The 12,231-nt window shown below is 35.3% G+C and overlaps 1 protein-coding gene across 1 annotated transcript in view; it reads left to right on the forward strand.

Annotated features, from left to right (window-relative positions):
• Positions 1–12,231, forward strand: part of LOC130641631 (uncharacterized) — a 59,764-nt gene that overhangs the window by 15,824 nt on the left and 31,709 nt on the right. The window contains exons 6-7 of the mRNA XM_057448512.1: positions 721–771; positions 11,737–11,823. Of these exons, the coding sequence (XP_057304495.1) occupies positions 721–771; positions 11,737–11,823 (138 nt within the window). The remainder of the gene's footprint in view (positions 1–720; positions 772–11,736; positions 11,824–12,231) is intronic.

Consider the following 12,231-nt stretch of genomic DNA (forward strand, 5'->3'; position numbering starts at 1 on the left):
AGAGTGGGCTTAAGATGATTGCGAATGTCCGTTTCTCTTTTTATAAAAATGGTTTTCTTAATATTTGGAATTTTTTCATCCTGCTGGGTTTCTTAAACGTTTTTTTAAAATTTTGCTTATTTCTAAGTTTTCTGATACACTGGTTTCGTATGAAAAACGTGTATAGCTTGGAACAGCTACAAGGTGTTTAACATGATCTTAGATGATCTAGCATTAAGCTAATTACTTCACAATCGCCATCAGGATTTAAATAAATACAAGAATACCTGCTAAGACTAATTCAGAATCCTTGTAAGATATTTGTGAGAACTTCTATGAAAATTACAAGAAGGAAGATTCGTCAAGACTAGTTCCAAATCCTTGTAAGATTTTTAGACGAACTTTTAAAATCTAGGAACATTAGAACAACAGTCAAGACTAGTTCAGAATCATTGTAAGATCTTTGTAAGAACTTGTAAGGTCTTGACAGAAATATTGAACAAAAGATCCACCAAGACTACTTAATAATCTTCTTAGTAAATCTTTCTGGAACAAGATCTTTTAGAGTTGATAAGATTCTTGACAAGATCTTTTATGCTGGTTTTTGTTAGGAAAAATAACTGAAATTATGTAGGGAAGTCAGTAGTTTTGGTTTTGTTAAGGTGTGAACATCCTGTTACAGAGTTTGGTGGGTTTAGTTTATGTGTATGTAATGTGTAATTCTTTGTCATGTTTTTATAGGATTTAATGGAATTAAATGGATTAGTTAACGATTTTTCTGCTGAAGTACATGTGAGTATTTCTTTGTCGAACATATATTTTTACATTTACTGTAAATACTTAAACTTGCACCCCTTTTAATTAACTGCCCCTCTTAATTAAGCATCCCTTTGATTAAATGCTCCCGCCCTATTTTAGAATTTTTTTTAAAATAAGTACAACTCTTATTCTGACAGCCCAAGTTGTCTAATCGATTATGACCAAAGCAGGCCTTGCCATAAGTTTCAGCACTCTCTTGGCACTTAAAACTGAAGGACTTACAATGCTGGAAACAATGCTACGAATTACAATGTCAGAAATTCGTTGTTGAAAACAAGATACAGGTGATAATAGTGGAGATGCAACGGTGGTTGGTGTAAAGGGATCTAGCAGAACGAATAGGATATCGCACTTGTATATGACATTTTTTTGGTTGTCCAAGGCTACAAGTTCTCTGTTGTCACTTCACATGCTTCACAAATAACTTGTTTTTATAATCTTTTTGTCTTCCCTTGAAGATTCATCACTGCTAATTTTGTTTGCAATTTCAGCTACCATTTTGTCAAATTTAAGTCGATTTGATTGGTTTAATTTTTTTTTTTTCGCGAAACAGAGAAAAAGGTGAAAATTTTTGTTTTGATATACTGCGCATGTGCAAATCGGAAAATTTTTTTTCAGAGAAAAATTTTTTTGAGTGTTAATGGGCCTTTAGTTTGATATTTGATGACTTTGAATGGGGGCACTTATTTTAATTTTGACAAGGGTAATTGAAAACAACTGAAAAAATATCTTAATTGAACGCGCAGGGGCAGACGTTTTTTTAAAACATGAACTGGATTAACAAAAACACATGCTTGCTTGCATTATTCCAAACCAACCTTTAGTTTACCTGTTATAGTATGGAACAACCTTCGTATGAAAAAATAAGGAAGAAAATTAAATAAGAAAGGCCTAGGAAACTATTGTTGTTTTAGCAATCCATGTTGTTTGTCCTTTTTTATATTTACTGACTACAGGCTGGCTATTGCTTACAAGTTGCTGCAGTTTTTAAAGAATTTGATCCTTAGGTTGCTTATAAGACGTTGCTTATAGCACTTTATACTTATTAAAATCCTGTCAAACTTTCCCTAAATCATACTTTTTCTCCAAATTTCTGAATTAGTTTAAAATTTTTGGAAGTAAGGGATTAAGAACATGGTTTCAAAGTTGCATACGTATATCCCTAATAATAATAAATCCTAATACAAAGACAATTTTATGTTCAATACTATATAGTTTCATTAACGATAAGCAATTGTGAAACTTACCCAGTTTGATTTACGTGGTGAAAAATGACTGACGTCACCAGAAAGTCAGCCATGACGTCACCTGAAAGTCAGCCATTACACACCGTGTGTGTAACTAGAGACCACCTGGGACCAATTTGGGTAAGTTTCTCAAACCTGGGTTCCCGAATCTGTTTCGGAATGGACGGATTGTTGACGTCATCAAAAAACATTCACACCCCAATATCTGCAACCGTTTGTTAAAGATACATGATCCTATACATTTTCTTGATCAGCGTTTCAAGATCTATTCGATGAAGGCATCAGGTATATAAAATTCTAAAAAAACATTTTTGGGGTGTTTTTGTGGCTCTTTGCTGTCGTCAGCAAAATTTTCACACCCTTATATCTCCTTAGGCGTTTTCTAAAACATATGATCCTATACATTATTTTTATCAGCTTTCGAACCGCTAAACATCACAGGCTAACACAGATAAACTAAATTTCGCCACAAAAGTTTTGTATATACAATGCTGACGTCAGTAAAGCACCTTAAATGATCTATTTTTCCGAAAAAATATGTCCATTTTGCTAGCAGGTTTACTTTGTTTACATCACGTGATGAAAACGACTCAATTTGATTTGCTGAAATAAATTTAACAGCTAACTTTCGAAATATGGTGTCCTCCTGTGACCAAAAAAAACCACCAAAAGAACGATCCCTTAAAAAAAAATCAAAAACGCGTTTAAAAAAACACCTAGCCAGCATATTTGTTTACATACCTGCCGCGTAACTAATGTATTTGTCCTAAAATTCAAAATGCTACATAAAGCTGTAAGCATAAATAGCTAGCTTTAGATTTAGCTAAATGTCCCCAGTTTAAGTATATTTAATTTTTAGCCTTGGAGGCTAACAGTAGCTAAGACACATCCTATGGCTAACTGTAACCTATGACTTATGTTGTTATTCCTCTTTTTTAATTATCAATAGCTAGCTACCTTAGTTTCCAAACTTTTCTTTTTTATGAGGATAGTGTGATGTATTTTTATGCCCATAGAGTATAATTTTTTCACATTTGCTGTAAAATTTACAAGGGGACCACGTGCAATATGACAAGTGGAATAAATTTTTTTAGAATTTAAAGCATGTGTGTTATTTTATTGTTTTGTTTCTGACATCCTGTTAAACTTTTGTCAGCCAACATGTAAATTGCCAGGTTATTTTTACAGTGTGTTGTAGACATTTGATTAGAAATTTTTGTGGGTTTATGACTTTATTTTGATTTATGAGAGAATGGTATGGTTGTTCGTTTTTTTGTTCGTGTTGCAAACTTGTTTTTGAAAATTTTGTGCAAATTTATGTGGAAATGACCATATGCAATAAACAAATTTTTGTGGAATTGGACTCCACTGTAGGCTGTTGTGTAAGCTAATGGCTTTTTTATATTATTCGTATTATAAACTTTTGTTGGGGAGAACTAAACTTTATGTGATGTCATTTTTGCTGGAAGAAAATTCCATGGTTTCACGTTTTTGTTAATAATTTTAAAATTGTAGTACTAACTGTGTTTGGTGATGATGAAAAAATTACTAATTGTTCTGACTAAAACTCTTTTGTGTTTGATATTTTATGAAATGCCTGATTTTTATATAATTTGATGTGTTTCATAACCTTTTTGTGGAAGATTTATGGGCAATGGCAATATAGAACATGTTAAATGAACTGATTTTTGTTGATTTGGATGTGCTCCTCAAAAACCGATCTATTTTCCATTGTGTGTTAACTTTTGTGAGGATGGAATATACACTATGTTTTCCAAAAATAATATCTATGTTGATTCAAAATTTACTCCTTATTCTTTTTTGACATTTACGTTTAAAATGGTTGGTAAAGGTCAATACAGATCATCATACTAAGAAAAATTTTTGTGTGTTCTTAACCAGTTAATTTTTACATTTTGTGTATATTTTTGGGGAACAGGATAGTATGCAATTGAATAAATGATTTTCCAGATATAAATTTGATGTTTTTTAGCACTTCTGATTAAAATATTAAAGGTTTTCAACGTAATCAAACGTAATCACTTTATAGGATGTAAATATTTAAGTTGTGTTATTTCTGACTTCATTATTATTGTTGGTGTTGTACATGATTCTATACATTATTTTGATTAGCGGTTCAAGCTCTTCACATTGGGAGCAACATGTCAACAAATTTTAGGAAAAAAATATTGTGTATTGATGGATTTTGAAGTGGATTTTACAGTGCAAATTTCTAAAGAATTTTTTTTTGTATTTTAGAGGACTTTACTCACGTCTGAAAAATTTTAAAATTTTAAAACACTTCATCTCCTTATCCGTTTGCGAACACATATGATCCTATACATTGTTTTTATCAGCGTTTTAATCTGTACGCATTACAGGCAACAGATAAACTACATTTCGCCTTTTTTTTATTTTTGTATATACACTGAAGAGGTTAGCAAAACGTGCAAAAAAACCTAATCTTCTGCCTGAGTGGATTCTTCCGCCGGCCTTATCCACTAGTCTCTATAATAGTACAGAGAGTGTATGTACATGTACAGTGAGTATGTTTGTTTTTCTTTAAAGTGTCGAAAAATGCATGTCTCAAATGCTAGTCAACAAACTCAACATCGCGACCTCAATTTCACTACTTTAACGTCAATATATTACTTTAAATTAATGAAGCCATTACAGTGCACTTAAAACTTTGAGGCCAAATAACTTGGAAACGAGGTGGTGACGTCAGTCATTTTTTACCGCGTGGGTCACTAAGGACCACCTGTTCTCATTTTAGGTAATTTTCTCAAATCTGGGTCCCCAAATCTTTTTTGGAATGGACGGATTGTTGACGTCATCAAAAAGCCTTCGAACCCTTATATCTCTGCAACTGTTCGTCAAAAGTGCATGATCCTACACATTTTCTTGATCAGCGTTTCAAAATCTATACGATGAAGGCAACAGGGGTTTTTCAGGTTACTCATTAACCGTCCATCAAAAGCACATGATCATATATACATTATTTTGACTAGCGTTTCAACCTCTACACATAACATACATAGAATAAAAAAATTTAGCCAATTTTTTTTATCTGCACTGCACTGCCGACGTCAGCAAAACATCAAAAACAACCTATTTTTTCATTGTCCTTCTGCCTAAGTGGATCCAATAATCCAAGGCTCCCAATTTACATTCACAGGATCGGTCAATAGGTTAGTGGGAACTTTGATGGGGTACTTAGTGAACTGTAGGAAGGTCACGGAAATATGCTGAGTCGTACTCGCGTAGAGGTCTTGATGCTCCAAGTTAGTTACACCGAGAGGCCACTCACCTCTGTTGGACTTGTACTTTGCTCTCGGATTATATGAGTAAATGTTCATGTTTGTTTAAAGAAACATGAGACAGCTGTAGATTACAGATATAGAGAACCCTACGATATTTGGGGACTACCTAGGGCAGGACACAACGATCTCTCTAAAATCGATCAGTATCCGCCCTGCGTGGCTGAATCTTTTCAAAAAAAGAACAATATCAAGATTCATAAAGCGGTGTCTGGGTCGACCGAAGATGGGAACTTTAATGTTGGGGCTTTTGAAGCCCTCATCACGATCGAGAAGGGTCTATATAGGATCGAGGATCTCGCTGCCATAGTCAACGACCAAGCAAGGAACAGGATCAAGTTCTTCGTATTCAGAAATGGAGTGTGCAGGGTTAGGGTTAGCAAGGGGTACTTTGCAATAGTCGATAAATCACTGTTGGACCTTATGGGTTATAATCTTCATATCGAAGCAATGTTTACCGAGGGAGACCATGACGGCTTCTACAAGACTGACGTCTACCAGCGGCTGAGACTCACTTGTCACCAGCTCGATGAGGATGACTGCCTGCTTAACGGAGAGAAATCTAAAACTCTTGCCACCCTACCGACCACAGAGGTAACTGCCTGGGGAGATATGTTGACGTGGAGTTTCGATAACCCTGTTTACCTTCCTCTTAAAGGTTCAACAGACAGGCTGGAGTTCATGTTGACGGATGAACATCATCATGATAAGAACGTCTTGTTCGTGGGAATAACTATGCACCTATTGATAGATAGAATAAATGCCGGACATTGTTAAGGTTTATCCGAGCGTACCGAGTGCACCTGCGTAAGAGAGGCAGGATGATAGTTCACAAGTCTACAGACTGAAGAAAATCGAAGAAGTGGAGAAATACTTGCGAGCCTAGATTAGGGAGAGGGACAAACTCGCTAAAAAATTCAAAAGGCATGATACGTGGGTTAGATATATGGATCACTGGCTACTAGCGGTAAGTGTGATAACTTCCGGTGTTGGCATTGGTTGTATACTCTCAGGAATCGGTGTACCACTGGCCGTGGCTATGGGTGGAATTACGATTGCCGTAGGGTTGGGACAAGCGGGTCTGCGGAACGCCGGGAAGAGGTTGGGTGCAAAGAGTAGGAAGCATGAGCGCATCAGATTACTAGCGGAGACTAAGTTGCACTCTATCGTTGACTTGATCTCGAAAGCCGTGGAGAATGGTGTGATCAACGACTACGAGTTCAGCCTAATCATGCAGGAAAAGCAAAAGTACATGGTGCTGAAGGAGTAGATCAGACAGTGTGTCAAGAAGAAAGTGGACTCTATCAATGAACGGGAACGTATGCAGCTTGTAGCGAAAGGGCGTGAGGAGGCGAAGGACAAGCTTCTGAAAAAACTTCAATCTGCGCAGTATGTCAGCGGTACTTAGAGGAGCCGCCTGCTTATTCATAAATCTAGTGTGTTGTTCAACATACTAGACGATTTAGAGTACTTCTCCAGTATATCGATCGATGATGAGGTCACCATCTTGTACCACACGTTGCTGCTTTTCGGAGAGCTGTCTTGAATATTCATCGATATTCTTCTCCCAAGCGAGTGTGACGCAAGGTTCGCAATAAGGGCCGTCTGTTTGTGTAGAAGCGTCCTTGTACTTGACCTTGCGAATCGCTTTGAGAAGAGGACCCCTATTCATAGTTGAGTAGTTACGGATCTCCAGTGCTTTCGCTTCCTTTTACAGTTCGGGAACGTTCATGTTTGTTTATGTTGAATCTCAACATAGAACCTTGATAATCCACTTACAACTCAGTGACGCTCTGGGCGCTGATCAGGTAAACCCGAAGGTTCACCTGATTGAATGTCGTCTCCTACTCGAGGTCTACAGAGTCATCGGATGGTAGAGAGTCAAAGTTGTCGGCTTCATCGTCCGAAAAATCTCCTTCATCCACATCAATCATCAGCGATTAAACTGTCTTTTCTTGGTTTCATTTGATAAAGTTTTTCCAACAATATTTTTTCTTTTTCAGTTGAATTAAACTGCTTACACAGCATATCCTTATGGGTGGTTCTAACTTGATCAACATGACAAGCACAGTGGTTTCGCATCTCTTAGGTTGTTTTCAGATATTTTACGCTTGTCCTTAGGTTGTTCTAGCCTGTTCCAGGTTGTTCTTACAGTCTCCGGTAGAAGAGAAGACTCGTGTTTATTGTTCAAGATCTGGCGATTTCAGGCCAAAATTGCAAAATAGACTTTGTAAAATTAATTCTTGATAGAAATTTACTTCCCTTGACTTCGCGATTATTTCGACTTGCAAAGGTTTTTCCTACGAAAGTTTCTTCCTTCAAAGTATTTATACTTTATCAATTTATCCTTTTATCAATATATTTTCCAGAAATAATAAAATAAAATAGATTTCGCGCAGAAAGATATACACAATTTACAAAAATAATCCCTTCATAAAATATAATGAATTTAATATATACAGGAATTAAAAAACTTAGAAGATATCTTTCTTCTCCACTTTACTGATAAATGTAAAGCTACATTCACACACACACACACATTTTTTTGGCGTAAGGACTTTATTTTAACGTAAAGAACGTAAGAAAATTTTGCATTACATGAAGTTTTCATTCACATGATGTACGTTTTTTGTTTACACTTGTTACGTAGTTAACAAATATCAAGTAGCCTTTTTACCGATGTGCAATACAGTATACTTTTACTAAGCGCTTAGCCCAATGTTACGATGGGCTGTTTCCTGTGTTTCTATTCAATCAAAGTTGCAATACAGTTTTTTGGAAAAGGGTTTGTACCTATATGGGTGTGTAACATTGTTTACCTGTACTTAGCACTCAGCCTGGAGTAACATTTATTTTTGAACTTTCATTGGGAACATTTTTCGAAAAATAAAAAACCTTGGCCAGCTGTTTTTGCTATGATATTTTATTTCAGCTAAATATGCAGAAAATTTTTTTTTGTAATATATATTATACCTGAAACACCATAATGTTGTGTGCGATTGTACTTCTACTAGAGCATTCCACCTGAATGTATACCACAGTTTCGGTTTTTATTAATTGCTCCACTGGTTGTTCAACGTTGGGTAACACTTTTACTTGTGGCTTAACCCGTCGTTTCGACGCTGCCCCTCCAGCTAGTAAGATATATATCATAGTTAAGCGTGTTTTATTTTTCTAATGTTTACTATCCATTCAATGAAAATTTGACGGCATATGTAAAGAATAGAGACTTTGAATTTTTTAAAGTAGTTATATAAAACCAATTTTCACAAAAGCAAGAACTTTTTTGTCCTAAAATTTCATAGTCACTAAAAAGTGCATTAGCCTTTCTTTATTAAAAATGAAAAAGAGATATTTAATCACATTCAACACATCAAAATGCATCGAGACTGCTTATCGCTATGGTAGCTTCAACTTAAATTTTAGGGCAAAAAAATCTATTAACTATTTGATCACGTCGCAAGAGATATGCGATCCTCGATGTTAAGTTACATTTTTTACAGTACTGTTGTACATTTATTGTACATTGCAATTTCTAGCTTCACACATATTGCATTTTATCGCTTTAGAGTTTAGGACAAATTCGCCACACTTCTTTCGACAGTTCATTGTGTTTTGTACTCAGCTGGTTTGAAGGTTTTTTTTTGGTTCAGAAATAATTTTTTTTGTTAACTATTATTTTTAATACACACCGTTCCTTGTCAGTTACAATTTTATTCTGTTGATGTACTCTGGTTATTGATAACTTTATTGGAAACGCAATTAACAGAACGGTGAATCTATTATGATTTTGCACATAAAAATATCAAAAAATACAGCAGACCATCTTTTTTATAACGATTTTGGATCAGTGCTGATAGGTGTTCACAGAAGAATTTCAGAAATAAGAACAACGATTAGCACACAGAAGAAACATATGTATCGAAATACAGGACTTTATTTTAAACATCTTAATTTAGTAAATATTATTAATTGTGGTGCAAAAGTATTTCATCAAATGGTTTACTGAGCTGACAGTCGTAGGTTTCTTTGCGTGGACTAATTTTTGTAAGGACACATTTAAAGTTTTATGTCTAGTGTACTGGCTGTGGTTGACTAAAAAGGATTAAAGTTTTTACATGTTAGAGATAAAATACTAAACATAATAGGATATAATAGAAAGAAAATAGAACTATTGCAATAATTCTAAAGGCATAAATTTTACTGTGTTATTTAAAATTGGACGGTCACGCTCAATTAATGAGCTCTCCACCAGAGTAAGTTTAAAATCATTAGACTCTTCTGCAAGTATTGAGAAGTTGTGAAAGGATGCTGGAGAGTGATTACAAAACATCAAATGTTCGAGAACGGTACTGGCCTGGGGACCAAGTTTAACGCGTTTACCTGTAAGTGCAGAAATACCTAAATGCTCAGACATACGGACTTTAAAATGGCGTTTTGTTTTGCTATAATAAGTGGCTTTGCAGCCACTACACTAAAAGCAGTAAACGAGTCCGGAGCGTAACGATTCGGGCATTCTGTCCTTAAGGCAAAGCAGCTACGTAGCTTCCTCTTGGAAAAAAATATAAGTTTAACACAATGCGCCAATTTCTGGTTAAACCAACGGTGCAAACGTTTTCTAATTTGTAAGGAAATTTTTCCTAAAAAAGGTAAAACAAGGACTAACTCTTTCTTAGGATCAAGGGACACTTCTTTCTTCGGTTCGTAATTTCTGCTCTTGAAGATTGAGACAGAATTCAAAAACCTAAAGGCGTTGGCGAAAGCTTGCTGAAAGATATATTTTGGATATGTCGTAAATTTCGTCGTTTGCTCTACCAACAAGGATTAAAGTTGCCAGACCTGATTCTCACTGTACTTAAGCTTTCCTGTAACATTAATTTGGCTATGTAGATTGTGCCAAATATTATTTTCCTTCCAATCAAAGACAAGAACAGTTTGAGGTTTTTCCGTCGAATAACAAAATTTAAGTATATGTTAGAAGCTAATATTACCAAAACTATAACGGATTATCTCGCATGTTTGATAGGCTGTGTGTTTAATTATTTAAGGAAGACAGACATCGTTTAAGTAGTCAGAATGAATTAAGTAGTAGTCTAATGCCAGGCATTAACCCTACTTATGAAAATTTTCCAGGTCGAGCTTATCAACATTTGGCCTAAAAAGATAATGACAAGCTCATTTGATTTAAAATTTTCTTAGCATGTGCATTGGTTGTGTAGAAATGACTTTGCTCAAAAAATGTCAATAGAAAAATGTAATTTTTCTTCGTTATATGGTAAATTTGTTATTTTCTTTGAAAAGGGTCATCGCCCCATCATTCTGAAACTCAGAAAGTATAGCTATTACGAATTCATTTATATTGGCCTGAAAGCTCCCCATAATACCGTTCAAGTCAATTATCCACTTTATACTCAACTTAATGCTTTTTGATATTCACGAAATGGGTTTGAGGATGCTCAGTCATGACAATATAACCAGTACAGTGTAACTGATGAAATTCTTTGATCATCTTTTATATGTTGTCAACTGCTTGACTGATATGTGAGAGAATTTATTTCCTAGGAAGAGAAATAACAAACCTAAAACGGTGAAAATACATTCATTCTGTAGTGTTACATCCAGCGCGCGATGCAGAGTCTCGTTAATTTTTTATCAAATCCTGAGCTACAGTTGCCATTACATTTTTTATGTTTACGGTAGCTCTTCGTGACCCCCAAATGTTTCGAGGATAATTCTTTCCACAACAGTTGGACTTATTCCGCAGTTTTAGGCAATGTTAATTTCCAGTAACTTAAAGTATCTCATAATAACACAATCTGGCTTGATGGATTCTCGCATTCTTGCTTCTTCTTTTAAAACAAGAAGAGCTACCCAAGACAGTAATGTTTCAAGATCAGAAGGAGACATATAGTATTGAAAAAACCGTTTATGATCATATAGTTTTAAATCCTTTATCAGTAAATGAAACTCTCTCTTCTGCTTTCGTTCTGGGTATATTTGGCGTACCCAGAATCTATTTTTATATTTCCTACCCTTTAGTTTATTCTCCAAAGCCAAATACTTTAAAAGCTTATAATCTTTGCCTGCAATAATCAATAATAAACAATCAATAATCTTAGCCTGAACTTTATTTTGTTGTTTACATTGTAATGGCGCTTTTGGCACCATTTTCCAAGTGAAAATAAAATGTATTTGGCGTAGCGGAGACGTCCATTGCGCTGAACTCTGAGCGTGGAATATCACGCGTAGTGAAAATCCTGCTTAATACCCGTTTTTGTAACTCGACCATTTCGTCGACTCATTTCGTCGAATCTAATTTTATTATTTTTAACTTTTTTTAGCTTATTTTCTGTTTGTTTTTTATCACTTAGGCTCAGCAGGAATATGTGGACATTATTGAAGATAATGTTGATGATAGTCACAAAAACGTTCACAGTGCAGCTACGCTACTGGCTCAGGTAATTAGTTGAGTAACAATAAAACAAACATTTTGCTAACTAATTTGTTGGCTGACGATAACCTTTTCCGATTGGGAATGGCTGCTTTAGAAATACCGATCCTGCCTAAATTATCAGCTCAGTTCCTCTTCCTCGCTGATGTGTAAACCATACGTAGACACATAAGACACGATGGCTTAGCCAGGACACTTAGCATAACACCCAGAAAAAAATTACGCTGGCTCACAAATGAATTGCTGCGGTCAGAATGCTGACCGCGTTTTTGATTGGGCACTTCTATCGTTTTTTGCTCGCATGACTATTATCGGGAAAACCCTTTTCTTCTTTAATGTTATGAGGGAGAATGGTCTTATACTCACCCAAACAAACATGATTAATTCCCAAATTATTTAGGAAGGTAAGATTTGG

The sequence above is a fragment of the Hydractinia symbiolongicarpus genome, chromosome 4, assembly GCF_029227915.1.
Source record: "Hydractinia symbiolongicarpus strain clone_291-10 chromosome 4, HSymV2.1, whole genome shotgun sequence".
In the NCBI taxonomy this organism is placed as follows: domain Eukaryota; kingdom Metazoa; phylum Cnidaria; class Hydrozoa; order Anthoathecata; family Hydractiniidae; genus Hydractinia; species Hydractinia symbiolongicarpus.